The sequence below is a fragment of the Mytilus edulis genome, chromosome 6 (genome assembly GCF_963676685.1).
Source record: "Mytilus edulis chromosome 6, xbMytEdul2.2, whole genome shotgun sequence".
Taxonomy (NCBI): domain Eukaryota; kingdom Metazoa; phylum Mollusca; class Bivalvia; order Mytilida; family Mytilidae; genus Mytilus; species Mytilus edulis.
In genome coordinates this window covers 18,162,855-18,182,187 of record NC_092349.1, presented here as the reverse complement: position 1 = coordinate 18,182,187, position 19,333 = coordinate 18,162,855, and the positions used below count along the sequence as shown (strand labels likewise).

The 19,333-nt window shown below is 34.1% G+C and overlaps 1 protein-coding gene across 1 annotated transcript; it reads left to right on the top strand.

Moving 5' to 3' along the window:
- Positions 1-356: 356 nt before the first annotated feature.
- Positions 357-728, top strand: LOC139526242 (uncharacterized). The gene has a single exon (XM_071321372.1). The coding sequence runs from the start codon at positions 357-359 to the stop codon at positions 726-728; it is 372 nt and encodes a 123-aa protein (XP_071177473.1).
- Positions 729-19,333: the final 18,605 nt, after the last annotated feature.

The window sequence follows — 19,333 nt, the reverse complement described above, 5'->3', positions numbered from 1 at the left end:
GAATGGTTAAAGGGTTTGTTAGTGAAGCTGCCAAAGAAAGGTGATTTAGGGATATGTGAGAATTGTGAGGCATAACACTTCTATCAGTAGCTAGTAAAATACTGTGCAGAATAATACTCAGCCGAATTAAAGATGCAATTGATCAGGTACTGAGTGACAAACAAGCAGGTTTCAGATCAAACAGAAGCTGCACTGAACAAATATCAACACTACGTACTATCATTGAACAATCGGTAGAATGGCAATCATCCCTCTACATCATCTTTGTCGATTTTGAAAGGACATTCGATAGTGTCACCAGAAAAAGGCTGTGGCAACTGCTAAGGCATTATGGCATACCAACAAAAATTGTGAACATGATCAAGGCGTTGTATGAGGATTTCACAGTACAGGTGATACATGAAGCATCATTCACCAATCCTTTCCATGTAAATACTGGTGTGAAACAAGGCTGCCTACTCTCCCATACATTATTCTTGATAGCTATAGACTGGGTAACAAAGCAAGCAGTATACACTAAACCAAGAGGTATACAGGGGAACTTCGCACAAAGGCTAAATGACCTAGAGCTAAATGACCTAGATTTTGCAGATGATCTGGCTCTGTTATCTCACCGTTTGAAAGACACGAGAGACAAAACCAACGAACTCCATGAAACTAGGGCTAAAAATCAACATCAAGAAGACAAAATTATGAAAGTAAAGACCAAAAAAAAGGAACAGTGTTAATTCAAGGAGAAAATATTGAAAAAGTAGATCAGTTTACTTATTTAGGAAGCATCATGAATAGAACTGGTGGAACAGATGCAGACATCAGGACAAGAATAAGTAAAGCTCGACAAGCTTTTGCTATGCTGAAGCCAGTTTGGAAATCAACAGCATTTACAGAAAACACCAAAATTCAAATTTTTAACACAATGTTAAATCAGTCCTTTTTTATGGTGCAAAGACCTGGAGACTTACAGAAGGGGTACAACATCAAATCCAGGTTTTTATCAACAAATGCCTGCGCCAAATTAATAAATTTTGGTGGCCAGAAACTATTAGTAACAAATGCTTAGGGAAAAGAACCAACCAGGAACCAGCAACTAAACAGCTAAAGGGGAAAACTTAACAATGGATTGGGCACACTTTGAGGAAACCTGTAGGTACCATCACTAGACAGGCATTAGAATGGAATCCCCAAGGACATCGGAGACCGGGAAGACCATTTCAAAGCTTGAGAAGATCAAGGCACAAGGAGCTAGAGGAAATTGGATATACCTTGACCGAAGCAAAAAGGATAGCCCAAAATAGAGTAAGGTGGAAAGCGACTGTAGCAGACCTATGTTCTACAAGGAACGAAGAGGATTAAGAGAGAATAGGCAACTTACGGTCTTCAACAATGAGAATACCTAATATCCTATTTAGTCTCTATAAAAGGCTACATCATTACTTGAAACCCCAGGTACTAGTAATAAACGATTTCTGTTAATCCTTAAATGCTACTATCGGACCATTATATTCTGACAGGATGGGATAGGGCTGACAGATATAAATATATACTAATATACATGCCAACTGAACTATAATTCTTGTCACGAAGCTTAAGAATTACCGCTACCTGATTTTTCGTTCTATAAAAAATTACAACCAAAACAACCAAAATGTTCCCCATTCCCTCTCAACTGCTGCTTAACGCCCAGTACTATCGGTAAGATCCCAAACCGGCGCCACCCTCCTTATAGCCCGGCAATCCATACAAATCTAATATTTCGTCGATTGGATCTGTATTAACCGAGTCGATTTACGATGTTAATCAATAAAGCTGATTTTTTTTAAATTTGTATTTCATATGAAATTTAAAATATCTTTTTTTGCAATGAATTGGTAACAATATAAATATTTCCTACCAGGATGTCAAGAAATGACGCTATTGACAAACTATGTTGTATTCCGCCTTGATCTTCTGTCGAGCAGTGAGCCAGGATCCCAGGCTACCCTTTTACTCTTCAAAATGACCTAAGACATACCCCTCAAATCATGTGCAAAGATTATCATGGAGAAATACAATTAGGTAAGCATATGCATATTGGAGATAATTTCTTCTGACATGCAAATGGCGAGATGGTGAAAAATCTTCTCTGACAAGTCAAATTCAAAGGGTGTCACTTTGGCTAAAAGTGGTGTAGGTGACGTGTTTAGTAAAATCAGTTTCATGGTTTTACGACATTGGTAATTGACAAAATATTGAGAGGGGACACCTCCTAGTATAGTTCGATCTATTACCATGATCATCTTTATCTCGGAATACTTTGTGGATACCAATACTGGCTTTAATACAATTTAAGAGAGAGCGCCGTCGATGTCTTGACGGTGCTCGAGAGTAGTTTCTGATCATGAACGGCTGTGAACGCTCGGTGAGAGCACTACAATGTCTTTAAGGTTGTTCCATTCGATTATTAGTACTGGTTTTTTTTAAAGAAAATGAGGTAGATTGTTATGGTATTTTGCTCGTTGAGATCTTAAAACACTTTGTAAAGTTCTTGACCTGTTTTTTCACAGGCAGCAATTGTTCTTTGTGGACGAACTTTTTTTTATTGTCTGGTTCTATAGCAGAAACCACCCCTCAACCACCTTGTACAGAAATATTAGCTTCTGGCTTGAGCGTATTGTCTTTATGACTTGTAGTTTCAGTTTTGTAAGCATTTTTGAGACGCAACCATCTTCTCCGGATTTGTAGTCTACTGTTATAAATTTTGCAGGTTGTCGCTATATTCTTTCAAGCTTGTTGATGTTCGTAGATGTGTAGGGTCCCATACTATTGACCTTAACCCAATTTGACCTGAACAGTGAAATATATGCGGTTTCCTTGCATTCCGATGGACAATATCTCAAGTTTCTTATCAGGAATCCTAGTAATGAGTTGGCCTTCTTGGCTACGTTGCAAATATGATAGGCCATTTTAGGTCCCCATTTAGTATTAAAAAAATATTGCGTATTCAATGCCGTTTTGGTATGAAGTAAACATTAACTAAGTGACTCATTTAAAATAATTTTTCATTCAATTTGTTATTCAAAGTACAAATATTATATAAAACATGTTGTTATCTTCATTACCCAAGAGCCAACCTTTAAATAAAGTATGTTCGTACATTAAATAAATCATTAGATAATTAGATTAATTTTTTCTGCAATTCTAATATTGAGCTTATATTAAGAAATAATGGGTGTTCACCCATTTCTCCCATCATACATTCAGTCAACTATTTGCACCCGAGAATACTGATATAAGTATGAATTTTCCAGCTCCGTCTTATATTTCATGTAATTCGTTTAATTTTGAACCGGTCAAATATTAAGAAGAAATATCCTGCCAAGTGACAGTATTTATATTTGCAAAGTTGATAAGGAAGTCCATTACAGCGACACATCTGTATATTCCTTAATATCGTGAGGAAGTGACACACCCTCCCAGGTTTGGTGACGAGTACAGTAAACATAATATATGTTTATTCGAGGTCACCTTTATATAAAACTGAGTCCAAGGTAGACATGTAAACAATATATTTTATGTCTATTTGTTTTCTATAATATGTATGTGCTGTATATACTTGATTTAAATTAGTTAGTTATATATTCCATATGGAGGTGCTCCTACTTACAAAAGAAGAAACCGAGCACCATCTGTCGTCATAATGATCGTTAGCATAATATGTAACGACAACATTTAACACTTTGACATTTCACAAATCGACATTTCACGAATTGACAAGTTACATGTTACAAAACTCAATATACAAATTGACAATTTGCCGATAAAGAATTTTGAAATCACACAGTTACAAGTTACAAATTGACAATTTACGAATTAACAATTTTGAAATTACAAATATACAAGTCACAAACTGACAATTTACGCATTACGAATTATGAAATTACATAACTACAAGTTACGAATTGACAAGTTACAAATTAAGAATTTTAACTCTCGTTCACGGGTGTCATTCGGTTTAACGAGAGAAATGATTGTAATAGAATATCTAACGGCGGTCAAGTATTGAGAGACGATCGTGAACGCTCTGGTAACGGATCGTGAAAGACATTTATTTTAATAAATATTCTAGTTTAGAATTTTTGAAAAAATCGCTTAATTTTCAAAACGCGGAACAAATCCGAACAATGTCTGTCAAAATGGTTTAACTTCCTCAACATAACTGTGAAATAAGATTAAGAAAATATGCAGTACTTTATGACAAAAACACAAAAGGCGCAATCCATGTCTATGAAATTAATTACAAATAACACGCTTTATGTACCTATAATGGTCATATTTCAGTTTTTCATAATATAATTGAAATTCAATCTTTGGTGTATCTGATAGTACAGTAAAATTAAAGTATGTTCTTCCCTGAAAAGCATTAATTTGTATATAAAAACCTTGAATTTGTTGAATTTCCACCAAACTTGATCGTGAAAGATCAGGCAACGCATTATTTTGATCGTGAAAGATAATGCGTGACCAGACTTAATACTAGTAATTATAAATCAGTATTTCTTTTACCATTTGATAAACCTGCAACTGGTTGAAGCCTGTAACTATTTTGATAAGGATGAACATTAATTTAAAAGCTATCATTTATTTTTATTCAACACTTTACCTCGAAAGTTAAAAAAACAAACTAAAAACGTGTCTAAATAAGTGTGAAAGATTCAGCTTTGAGAATAGGTCAAGTGCAACTCAGGGAGACCGACACTATTAAGCCAATAATATGGATATGCAACGTTTAAACCAAAATGATATCCATCAAACAAAAAATTACAGCAAAACAGCATCTTTCATGAGTAATTTGAGATTGAACGATACCTTACATTTTGTGCAACAGTACTTTCTTAAGTTCTTTGTATACAACGCAGATGTTGATTGATTTAACCATATACTACAGACTATAGAATACCAGAGCACAAATGCTGTAATGTCTCGACTGCTTTACTTATGATAGTATATTTGTTGAACGTCTATAATATCACGGGTTTTACCAGAAGTGTCAAATGCGCTTAAGATTGTCAATGGTTCATAAACAGAATTCAAGGTCTAAATACCATGCCATACAGATCTCTACAAATATCATGTACACCAAATAAATGTGTTCCTATTCTTACAGTGCATTAGAAACTGTCAGACAAATGTAAAAGTTATGCTTGGCCAATTAATTCAGAACACAAGGTTAAAAGTATATGAACCCTGACCGACAGCCAGACAAAGAAATCTTACTATCATGCAATATATCAAATTCAATTGAAGTCATCATGGTCATATATGAAACATGCAGACAGACATGTACACGATACACGAAATACATACCTTGGCGCTATAGCATACAGGTATATATCCAAAATTAAAGATAAACAACATAAAACGAACATTGCCGAATGATGCATGGTAATGAGTTCGATGTTATTTGAAACCTTGCAGAAGTCGAAAATGTACATCTTACAATCATAACAACAGACAGTTATTTTAAAGCTTAACGAATCCGCGATACGGATTTGACCACAAAAATGAATCTTCATCCATGAAATAAGGCAAATTCGGGGTCACGTGAATCCTGTCTGACGGACATGTAGTTTATAGGATCCAATATACAAAATGTGGGTATCCTATAACTCGTGATAAGTGAGTACTCCACATGACAATAAAAAGTTTCATCCTACAATCATCCAACTATTTTACATTTTATTTTCTGAAAATATTAATACTTTGAAATACTTAAACCTATTGAGGATGTTGACCTATCTAGCTTTTCTCAATACCAATACCAATAACAAATATTAATAATGGTATAGTTTAAGAATAATTTGAACATCTTCGTAGCATCAGATCTTTCACGATCCTTTTCACAATCTTCAAAAAAGCGGTACGTGAACTTTCACGATCCGAAAAATCAATTTTTGTGTAAATAATTCTTTATTTACCAAGTTTCAGATTATGTTAGTACAAAAAAACTATGAGAACCATTTGATTAATTCAAATATAATGCCCTTATTCGGATAAAAGTAGTTTTTCTGGTCGAATTTGTGAAAAATCATGTTTGTTTACATTTTTTATGTCATTAAAATGTCGAGAAGCAATCTGCCTTTTGTTGTTTTGTAATAACTATGTACTTTTAAAACTTGATGTCCTCACATATATATATATACTGATCATAATGTTGAATCATTTTGAAAGACAGTTTTATTTTGTCGTTAAATTGTCTGTGTAATTAATTAAATTAGAATATTTATTGAACTTTCATATTTCTTCTCGATTAAATGTCTTTCACGATCCGTTACTAGAACTTTCACGATCGTCTCTCAATACTTGACCGCCGTTAGATATTCTTTCACGATAATTTCTCTCGTTAAACCGAAGGACACCCGTGCTGTTGGCTTTCCAAAAAAAAAAAAAAAAAAAAAAGAAGATGTGGTATGATTGCCAATGAGACAACTCTTCAAAAGAGACCAAATGACACAGAAATTAACAACTATAGGTCACCATACGGCCTTTAAAACTGAGCGAAGCCCATACCGCATAGTCAGCTATAAAAGGCCCCGATATGACAATGTAAAACAATTCAAATGAGAAAACTAACGGCCTAATGTATGTATAAAAAAATGAACGAAAAACAAATATGTAAAACATAAACAAACGACAACCACTGAATTACAGGCCCCTGACTTGGGACAGGCATATACATACAGAATATGGCGGGGTTAAACATGTTAAATTAAATTTAAAATTGTTATGTCTTCGTCTTTTTTCTTTTAACACTCAGCGTTTTACTTAAGACTTTTTTTTAAACTTACAATATCTCCGAATTCATTATAAAGTTGCAATGTAGATAATAGCTTATTATTGTTAGTTCTTGGTCTTGTCATCCTATTTTATTTAACCATTAAGTTATACTTGCGGGTATCTTTTCAAGAACTTCTTACTATTCTTGAAATAATCATTGAATTATAATTCAATGATAAAAATAACTTTATTGTCAACTGCCTAACACTCATTATCTTAGATGCCCATAAAAAATAACAAGATTGTTATTGGCAGGAAATGGCTACAGCATTTATTAACAGATGTGATATATGTACTATTATATGAAATGCAATTTGTGATATGATATATGTACTATTATATGAAATGCAATTTGTGATACATGTAGATCTATGAACTAAAATTAACTGATAAAAATGCATAACTTATGTGTCTTTGAAAATGTTATATGATGATCGCCGAATATGTTTGAGGTGGCAGACCATATATATGAAAAGGGGAATTTCATGATAAGCTATTAACCCTGGAAATCAGAGGCTAATACTATCATACGATTACAATAAGTCTGTAAACTGCAAATATGTTATCTAAGCGTAGAGAAATCTGCCATAAATCAAGCGACAAACCCTGGATATCAGAAGTTATCGCTACTAACGCAAAGTTTACATGTTTGAATGTAGATTTCTTTCCACGTTATCCATTCAATTTCTATATGCATGTAAGTCCACTCCTCGCCCAGGATTCGTCTTTTTTCTTGAATGACCGTCTCGTCATTAAAATTTTTGTGCATCTTTCAACATTGAGTGATGGTTAAATTGATGTAGACAATACAATTCTGAAATAAACAAACAAAACAAAACAGCAGTATCTTCCGTAGGAATTGCATTCTACTAATTTAAGGGAGGGTGGGCGGGTTTTAGAAGATAAATCTATGGCTAAAAATGCGTCTGATTTTCCTAAATGTCGACGTCAAAAGGAGGATTATGGGTAAATCAATCACTTGCAAAGATCGATAATCCAACTAGGAACCAAATACTATTACTTGACGAAGTAGTATAACGACGGACAGTGGTATGAGCACTACCGATAACTGATTTAAAATTTACATTTTAAATCCTATTATCTTAGATGCTCATAAAAAATAACAAGATTGTTATTGGCAGGAAATGACAACAGCATTTATTAACAGATTATGTACTATTATATGAAATGCTATTAACCCTGGAAATCAGAGGCTAATGCTATCATACGATTACAATAAGTCTGTAAACTGCAAATATGTTATCTAAGCGTAGAGAAATCTGCCATAAATCAAGCGACAAACCCTGGATATCAGAAGTTATCGCTACTAACGCAAAGTTTGCATGTTTGAATGTAGATTTCTTTCCACGTTATCCATTCAATTTCTATATGCATGTAAGTCCACTCCTCGCCCAGGATTCGTCTTTTTTCTTGAATGACCGTCTCGTCGTTAAAATTTTTGTGCATCTTTCAACATTGAGTGATGGTTAAATTGATGTAGACAATACAATTCTGAAATAAACAAACAAAACAAAACAGCAGTATCTTCCGTAGGAATTGCATTCTACTAATTTAAGGGAGGGTGGGCGGGTTTTAGAAGATAAATCTATGGCTAAAAATGCGTCTGATTTTCCTAAATGTCGACGTCAAAAGGAGGATTATGGGTAAATCAATCACTTGCAAAGATCGATAATCCAACTAGGAACCAAATAGTATTACTTGACGAAGTAGTATAACGACGGACAGTGGTATGAGCACTACCGATAACTGATTTAAAATTTACATTTTAAATCCTATTATCTTAGATGCTCATAAAAAATAACAAGATTGTTATTGGCAGGAAATGGCCACAGCATTTATTAACAGATTATGTACTATTATATGAAATGCTATTAACCCTGGAAATCAGAGGCTAATGCTATCATACGATTACAATAAGTCTGTAAACTGCAAATATGTTATCTAAGTGCAGCGAAATCTGTCAAATTGGCGGTGCTGTGACAATTTTAGCCTACAGTTAAAATTTTCACAGAACCGTCAACCGCCAATAAAATTGGGGGGGGGGGGGGGGGGGGAGCTGCGCATAGCCTGCACTTGTCCATACATTACAATTCCCATTGTTTGAAGACCGTCATTGCAGTCTTGGCAATAAAACTTGAGACCAAATCAAGTTGTATCAGGCAAATCAATATATAACCTTGACATAAATTGAACAAGCTGATAATGACAGTAACCTAGTTTGATATGTCATATATATATCATTTCTCACTGTGCACTATAATATAGCTGGGAGGATCTTCAAATCTTCGCATTATATTAATGCGATTCTTCACCTTAGAGATAGTTAATCCATCGGTAAAAACAAACCTACCATCAAATGTTCGCTCCTCCCGGTCGTTGTCTTGCTTCCAAAAACACATTTTTAATAATTGACGACCTAACAATCCAAACCATTATAAGAGAATCAGCAACATACACACAATTAAATGGGAATTCGTATATGTAACGCAAATATGCGCCCGCTTTCAAAACACCTAAATATTTTTATTGGATAATCCATCAACGACACATGCTATCTCCATATATAGATATAGGAAGATGTGGTATGAGTGCCAATGAGACAAATTTCCATCCAAGTCACAATTTATAGAAGTAAACCATTATAGGTCCATATCTATGTTGAATGAGTTCGACGAACAACGAGAATATTTAATACCTAAAGCATGTATAAATATTTTTAGTATTGCAGAAAGTTGGTATTTAGTCAAACTAGCTAACCAACAAAAGACAAAATAGCGGTCCATCTACTACAAGTCTATCTGGCAAATAGTGAAGCAATAAAAGCCAGTGGACAAATACATTTGTCTAATTGCGCAGGAATGTTTATAGTTAACCCTCTACCAAACTGATCGGTCTTAGATGAAACCAAATGAATTTCTACATATAATTTGTAAATCGATTTGTAGAACATGCATTGCTCATATTTTGAACTGTTAACTCCCCAACCATGCATAAAAAGACCACGTCAAGCCAAGGAAAAAACCGCCTGGAATAGCCTAACTTTGTATGCAGAACTTCATATACCTGATAATATTGACAAAAAAGATGCAATATCTATCTTAAAAAGTCAGCCTAGTGTCCAGCTGAAGCAACCTTGAACGCTCAAAACCATCGCTTACTATTAATTTTTAATAAAGACTTCATAATCATTTAGCTTATTGTAAATGCTAAGCCATCAATCTAGCCTGATCGATGTGTACGTATTGTTGAATGAGCAAATCCTAATTTAACATATATGCAGTAAGAGCAACAATGTCCAGCAAGGATGAAAGCCATACTTTGGCAAGACCGAAATATTTCCTGAAACTGTTAAACAAATTCAAAGCCCGGGTAAACTTTTCTGTATTATCAACTACCAAATTGTTTATTTGAAAGTCTATTCCAGTTTCGAAATGACCATATGAAAGTTCATATTAGGAATGTCTGGTATAATAATTGCTTCCTGTCCCAATGTACGGGAACGGATCACCCGAAAACAAGACAGAGAATCTGCACCTGCATTACTTGAGCCTGGAATATACAACGCTCGAATCTGAAAATATTTACTCATTAATAACAATACTAGAGGACGAATCAACATCCTTACTAACTTTGATTTTGATATTTGCTTGTTAATTATCAAATATAGCGGTGCTTGATTTTCATTACTATACTATATATAAAAATATTAATTTTCGCGAAACATTTAGGTCACGGAAATTCCAAAATATGGCATCGAAAGGAGAGTTGTTCAAATAATGGGAATACACAAAACCCCATCAAAATTTTCTTTAGCTAAAAGTATGCATCTTTTTCTATTTTATATGTACTAACAATATTCCATTTTTCTATAATTTCGATTAAAATGTGCCAACATCTGAGTTAAAATAGGTCGAATTCCCAAAATAAACATTCCCTGATTGGTTGAAGTAATGTGGCGTCGATGTAAAGCATAGCAAGCCTCGATGTAAAGCACAAGCTTCACAGGAATAAGTAGAGTTTTACAAATAATGTGAATACATATCCCCTCAATCCAATTTGTGTATTGCTGAAAATAATCAAGTGTTCATTATTTTCTGTTTTGTTTCTGCTAACAACATTCCATTTTTTCTATAATTCCGATTTAAATATGTGAAACCCCGCAATAAAAATAGATGGTCTCAATGGTAAAAGCAACGCTAAAAATTTCCGTTAATATGTTAACATCTTGAACTTCGACCCTGGGTTCAAAGGGGTTAAGAAACCGATTCACAGATAGAGATCTCCTTTGCGCTCAAATGTAATCCTTAGTGAAGTATACAGTCAGGGTGTGAGGCAACTTCGTTTACAGAAATATATATACACACTTATCAGTAATATATTGTCATGCTTCTGCATATTCACTTTGTTTATGCTGAACTTTAATCAAATTTAATTCTATACAAATTTTATTACGTAAAGCAATAGGAGTAAGAATATTTTTAGCGCCAATTTAACAAGCTTCATCGCCATCATCAAAATTATTTATCGTTATCATTGTGAAATTTCACCTACATAGGGTTTATTAATATAGAGTAATTTTGGTAAGTATGGCTTATTAATTATAATGTTCTCGAGATATGCTTCTCTAGACATTTTTGACGGTCAGTTTAATCCCATTTATCTCAATATTATCTCCGATGACAGAAATGTCAACCCGACCTATTCGTGTCAAAATCTATTTGATGAACTAATTTCTTCTAAAACTGCACGTGCAGTAATTCTGTATTATTTGATAATCAATCACATTCACGTTACATGTTTGCATGATAATGGGTTCTGTATGAGTGAACTGTAGTGTATTGCAAGATCAATGCATTTGTGACGTCAGTGCCACAGGCGCTCGAGTCTAGGATACAGATTTTTTTTTTTTTTTTTTTTTTTTATTAAAATATTCAATTTTCTATATTTATTATACATATCTATCACATTTGTGCATGTCTCACCTAGTTTCGAGTGATTTAAATGACCCAGAGAAAATACCCAATTTTACTATCCATACTAAGAAACAAATTTGTCTTTTTCAGAAATTCTGAATCGAACCATGTAGTATGGAATGTTCATGAGATATGGTTGTGGTCGATGGATGTTCATGAAGGACCTGTAGTACAAAGTATATCACTGGATTTAGCTCTTTGTCTAAGTGTATTATTAAAGTACTTTGCTTTGAGCTCAGTTCATTGTTATGAAATTCATTCTTTGTGAAATGAAGATTTGACTTACAACTCTCATGTACAAGGATTTGTCAAAGTAGTATCACCTCTATGTACAATGTAAGTATTAGGGGGATCAAAGCATTCTATTTTTATTTGAACCAAACATACCTATTATAAATAAAATCAAAAATTACCCGAATATGCTACTCCTGCTACTAGCAATATGATGCTAGGTTGTTTTAATACATCTGCACTGCCTACTGATGACTCGTTCCTGAGTGTAAATGGTCCTTCAATTATGTTAAAAAAAAAATTGTTAGGCCTATCTAGGCTTATCGATTTCTAAAACTATATTTCATTGTACATGTTTGAAATTTTTATACAACCGCAGAAATTTTTGCAATCGTAAATAGGTATCCTGTTGTCGTCGTCTGAAGACAGATGGTTCCGGATAATAACTTTAGTATAAGCAAAAAGAAATCAATAAAATTATAACACGATGTTTATAACCACAAACGGAAGCTTGGGATTGATTTTGGGGGTTATAGTCCCTAAGGTTTAGGAATAAGGGTTCCAAAGGTGCCCAAAACAATCATTAATCTAGTGTCAGTACAAAAAGTTGTGTATAAGTATTTCAAATGTTCTGAAATTGTACCATAATGTTTAATACCATAAGTAGAAGGTTGGGGTATATTTTGTGGGTTATGGGGCAAACAGTCTAGGAATTAAGAGCCAAAAACAAGCATTTTTGTAGATTCAAGACCATGAATTGGAGTTATCTTTCTTTGTCCAGAATGGTTGTTGAATTACCTAAAACCAATGCTTTATGAAATCTTCTTTGAAAATTGGAGTTATCATTCTCTCTCCAGAATAGTAGTTGAATCAACTTAAATTAATGCTATATACAATATACAATGCAAAATTCACATTACTACCAACTGATAAAGTAAAGCAGTCTTTAATAACCATTCAGTGATTACAAGCACTTTGATTATCAGTCTAAGGTTATGCCCTTTTACAAATGGAAAAAATGAAGAATTATTTAGTTTCTTAAGTTTGTCTAAACTAAATTGAGTGAAATGTGTATATAATGCTTATTACCTCTAAACTCTTTAAGTTCAATTTTTGGCAGCTTCACTTTTAGTTCTTGATTTATGTCCCTTTATAACGTTGTATGCTAGCGGGGGCATCATCACCTGACCATGACTGTATGACATTTTGTATTTTAATATTTTATGATGTATTTAAATGAGTAGTTATATAATTATTGTTGCCAACTCCATTAGAAATTTGAAATGAGATCATTTTTATACGACCGCAAAAATTAAAAAAATTTTGGTCGTATATTGGTATCACGTTGGCGTCATCGTCGTCCTCCGAAGACATTTGGTTTTCGCACTCTAACTTAAGTAAAAGTAAATAGAAATCTATGAAATTTAAACACAAGGTTTATGACCATAAAAGGAAGGTTGTGATTGATTTTGGGTGTTTTGGTCTCAACAGTTTAGGAATTAGGGGCCAAAAAGAGCCCAAATAAGCATTTTTCTTGGTTTTCGCAGAATCACTTATGTTTTTGTAAATAGAAATCTATGATATTTTAACATGGGTCTATGAGCACAAAAGGAAGGTTGGGATTGATTTTGTTTTGGTAGTTTTAGTCCCAACAGTTTAGGATTTAGTGGCCAAAAACAGGTCCCAAATAAGCATTTTTCTTGGTTTTTGCACAATAACTTTAGTCAAAGTTATTAGAAATCTATAAAATTTTAACACAAGGTTTATGACCACAAAAGGAAGGTTTGGATTGATTTTGGAAGTTTTGGTCCCAAGGAATTAGGGGCCAAAAGGGTCCAAAATTAATCTTTGTATGATTTCATCAAAAAATTATTTATTGGGGTTCTTTGATATGCCAAATCTAACCGTGTATTCAGATTCTTAATTTTTGGTCCTGTTTTCAAATTGGTTTACATTTAGGTCCAAAGGGTCCAAAATTAAACTTACCTTGGTTTTAACAAAAATTGAATTCTTGGGGTTCTTTGATATGCTGAATCTAAACATGTACTTACATTTTTTATTATGGGCCCAGTTTTCAAGTTGGTCCAAATCGGTGTCCAAAATAATTATATTAAGTATTGTGCAATAGCAAGAAACTTTCAATTGCACAGTATTGCACATTAGCAAGAAATCTTCAATTGCACAGTATTGTCCAATCAGAAGCGGATTTAGGGGGGAGGGGGCCAGGGGTCCCCCTTTTTCAGAACAAATTTGGTTGCTTATATAGGGAATCACTGAAGCGTAACTGGAGTGTATGGAAAGCCAACGGGGTCAAAATTCTTAATTCGTATCTCAGTGTCAATTCGTAATTTGTAACTGTTTAATTTCTAAATTGTTAATTCGTAAATTGTTAATTTGTAACTTGTTACTGTGAAATTCATAATGCTTAATTCGTAAATTGTCAATTTGTAACTTGCACCTTTGTAGTTTCGGTAAATTGTCAGTTTGTTACTTGTAACTGTGCAATTGCACACTGTTTCATTCGTAAATTGTCGATTTGTAACTTGTATCTTTGTATCAAATTTCAACATTCTTCATTTGTTAATTGTCAATTTGTAACTTGTAGATTTCAAAATTCTTTATTGGTAAATAGTCTTTTTGTATATTGATGTTTTGTAACTTGTAACATGTGACTTGTCGATTCGTGAATTGTCGATGTGTGAAATGTCGAAGTGTTAAATGTCATCGTTGTATTATGCTAACGATCATTATGACGACAGATGGCGCTCGGGTTCTTCTTCGGTGTATAATCCTCCTGTAAGTCGGAGTACCTCCATGTTGAATATATACCTAAGTAATTTTAATCCATTAATTACAGCAAATGCGTCTAAAAAAGCAAAAGAATGTTTACAGGATCCCAGTTTTATTTGTATTACTGACGTGGACTTTCGTTCGGAAACTATATAAAAAAAAAACCCATCCCGACTAGTTCAGTCCCTCAAAATAATTGATCTCTCCTAATTACGAGGTTAATGAAATAGTCGTTGGTCAGTGGAATATTACGACTGGATTATTCAGGTATTTACAATAAGGAGATGTGGTAACAAACCGTATGATTGCAAATGAGACAACTATCCACCAACGCAAAGTACAATAAAAGTCCATGTAAGCAACTATAGGCAACCTACTGCCTTCATCAATGACAAAACCGTATACCATATAGTCGGCTTTAATAGGCTACATCATTACTGAAAACCCCAGGTACTAGTAATAAACGATTTCTATTAATCATAACATGCTATTATCGGACCATTTTATTCTGACAGGAAAGGGCTGACATATATATTCTATTCTGCTGTTGTTGATTATATGGTCAGATTGTTGTCTCTTTGACACATTCCCCATTTCCATTCTCAATTTTATGTATTTATATATATGCCTACTGAATTTTTCTGGACAAGAAGCTTATAAATTGCCGCTACCAGATTTCCTACAATAAAATGTACAACCAAAAAGACCAAAATATTCACGAGTCCCTCGACCTCAAAAGCTGCTTAATGCCCCGTACTCCCGATATGAACCCCACCTGGTGCCACACCTCCTTATAGCCCGGCAACCTTACTAAATCTAACATGTTGTCAATCGTTAATTAACTGAAATGATTCACGATGTTAATCAATATACCTATTTTTTTTTAATTTGCATGTCAAATATAAAATAAAAAATCATTTGCAATGAATTCGTAACATCCTAATATCCTATTGACAAACCAGGTTGTATTCCGCCTGGCTCTTCTGTCGAGCAGTCAGCCAGGATCCCAGGCTATCATGTTACTCTAAAAATGACCAAATACAAACTCTTTTGGCCAAACCCCAAATAATGTGCAAATATTTTCGTGGAGAAATAAAATTAAAGAACCTTAGTGAGCGCGCTCACATGCCCCACGTCTCCCCATTGTCACTGGAGAAATAAAATAACTGTAAGAAAAAAAAGTTGCATAAGAAAAAAATGAATTATAATTTCCTGTCGATATGTACATCTACATAGTATGTCCTTATTATCTACAAGGTTTCATGAAATTCTGTGGTGTGGTTTTATAGGAGTTGCGACGACAAACTGTTGCAGAGGTATATCGAAGCACACAAGTTCAAAGGGGCGTAACTTCTAGAAAAAAAAATGAATTGTAATTTCTTGTCGATATGCAAATCTACTTAGTATGTCCTTATGATAATGAAATTTTGTTGTGTGGTTTGAGAGGAGTTGCGATGACAAGAAACATGACCGATGGACTGACGTACGGACGGACGGGTCAAAACATTACACCCTCCGCAACTTCGTTGCGTGGGGTATAATTAGTGTAAGCATATACATTTTTTTAAGAGATAATTGCCTCTTTCATGCAAATGGCGATATGGCAAGATCTTTTCTCTGACAAGTCAGAGGGAGAGGGCGTCAATTTGTTTAAAAGTGGGAGTATTAAGAAGTGGGGTTTGAGATTTCCCAAAAACACTGGCCTTTGTTAGTCTTGCATGATTTTTAATTTTTGTTTCTTGTGTATAATTCGGAGTTCAGTATGACGTCCGGTATCACTGAACTAGTATACATATTTGTTTAGGGGCCAGCTGAAGGACTCCTCCGGGTGTGGGAGTTTCTCGTTGCATTGAAGACCCGTTGGTGGCCTTCGGTTGTGGTTTGCTCTATGGTCGGGTTGTTGTCTCGTTCTCAAATTTATGTAGGTGACGCGTGTAGTAAAAAAATAAACAGTTTCATAGTTTAACGATCATGGTCATTAAAAAATATATAGAGGGGACACCTCCTAGAATATTTCGATCTTGTACCATGATCCTTTTAGATCTGTATCTGTAGGAGAACGTTTTGGATACAAATACCGGCTTTAATACAACGGTAGAGAGAGCGCCGTCGATGTATTGACGATGCACGAGAGTAGTTTCATAACGGCTGTCAACGCTCGGTGTACGCACTACGCTTCTCCAATGTGGTTCTATTCGAATACTGTTTATACGAAAAATGAGTTAGAATATTGTTGTATTTTACTTCAACTATGGATCTCAAAACACTTCGTGTATTTTTTATCTGCATGTTTGTTTACAACATTTCTTGACTGATAATTGTCAAATCGGGCCCTTGACAGCAATTTAGTGTTCTTTTTGGGCGAGCTTTTTTTGTTAAATTGTCTGGTTCTATAGCACTGCGACCACCTCGTACAGAAATATTCTGACTTGAGCGTCTTGTCTGTATGTCCTGTAGTTTCAGTTTTGTGAGCGTGTTTGAGACGCAACTTCTCTGGATTTGTACTCTCCTTTTATAAATCTCACAGGTTGTCGCTGTATTCTTTCAAGCTTATTGATGATTGTAGATGTGAACTGGTTCCATACTATTGGCGATATGATATCCCATTATTGACCTGACCATTATAGTATATGCGGTTTTCTCGCATTCCGGTTGACAATATCTCAATTTTAAGGGCCTCGATTAGTTTTTCTGGTTCCTTTAGATTTTATTACAAAATAGTGCATATTCAACAAAGTTTTGATATATAGTATACATTAACTAAATGGCTCATTTAAAATATTTTTTCATTCAGTTTGTTTTACAAAAAACTTATAAGACATCATTAAACATTTTTTTATAGATATAGGAAGATGTGGTATGACCGCCAATGAGACAACTCTCCATCCAAATAACAATTTATAAAAGTAACCCATTATAGGTCAAGACACGGACTTCAACACGGAGCCTTGGCTCACACCGAATAACAAGCTATAAAGGGCCCCAAAATTACTTGTGTAAAACCATTCAAACGGGAAAACCAACAGTCTAATCTATATAAAAAAAAAAACAAGAAACGAGAAACACGTTTAAATTACATAAGCAAACGACAACTACTGTACATCAGATTCCTGATTTATGTTCATTACTCAGGAGCCAAATAAATAAAGACTGTTCGTCCATTTGTTTCTTGTATTAAAACATACCATTAGATAATTACATTCTTTTCTGAAATTTTAATATTGAGATTATAATATTAATGAATGATGGTTGTCAAACCATTTCTGCCATTATACATTGAGTCCTAATTTGCGGGCCCAGGACAATATTAGTATTTTCCCAGCACCGTCTTATATTTCATGTTTTTAGTCTTGTTTTGACCCGGTTAAATATTAAGTAGAAATTTCTTGCCAATTAGTGACAGTAATATATTTGCGACGTTGATAAGGAAGCCCGTCCCAGCGACACATCTATATACCTTAATAAAGGAAGTGACACAACTCATTGCAGGTTTGGTGACCAGTACAGTAAACAAACATGTTTATATACGAGGTTACCTCAATATAAATCCGAGTCCCTTTTATACATGCCATATAAAACAAACTATTTGTTATCTTTTATATGTATGCGCTGTACATACTCCTTTGGTATGTATTCAATATGGCGGTGCTCCTATTTACAGGAGGCTTATACACAGAAGAAGAACCCGAACGCCATCTGTCGTCATAATGATCGTTAGCATAATACAACGATGACATTTAACACTTCGACATTTCACACATCGACAATTCACGAATCGACAAGTCACATGTTACAAGTTACAAAGCATAAATATACATAAAGACTATTTACCAATAAAGAATTTTGAAATCTACAAGTTACAAATTGACAATTAACAAATGAAGAATGTTGAATTTTGATACAAAGATACAAGTTACAAATCGACAATTTACGAATGAAGCGGCATTATGAAATTGCAGTTACAAGTAACAAACTAACAATTTACCGATTAAGAATGTTGAAACTAAGGTGCAAGTTACAAATTGACAATTTACGACTTAAGCATTATGAATTTCACAGTAACAAGTTACAAATTAACAATTTACGAATTAACAATTTAGAAATTGCACAGTTACAAGTTACGAATTGACAAGTTACGAATTAAGAATTTTGACCCCGTTGGCTTTCCATAGGAGTGGGCCCCCACTTATGAAAATTTCTAGATCCGCCAGTGGCAATAGCAAGAAATCTTCAATTGCACAGTATTACGCAATAGCAAGAAATATCCAATTGCACAATATTGGGCAATAGCAAGAAATTTTCAATTGCACAGTATTGCCAAAAGCAAGAAATATTCAATTATACAGTATTGTGCCGTTTTCAATTTGGTCTACATTAAGGTCAAAAATTAAACTTTGTTTCATTTCAACAAAAATTGAATATATGGGGTTCTTCAATATGCTGAATCTAACCATGTATTTAGATTTTTAATATTTTGGCCCGGTTATCAAATTGGTCGACATTGA

What these genes read in the sequence shown, in the direction of transcription:
- LOC139526242 (XM_071321372.1), top strand. Translation starts at nt 357, where the DNA reads ATGATCAAGGCGTTGTATGAGGATTTCACAGTACAGGTGATACATGAA.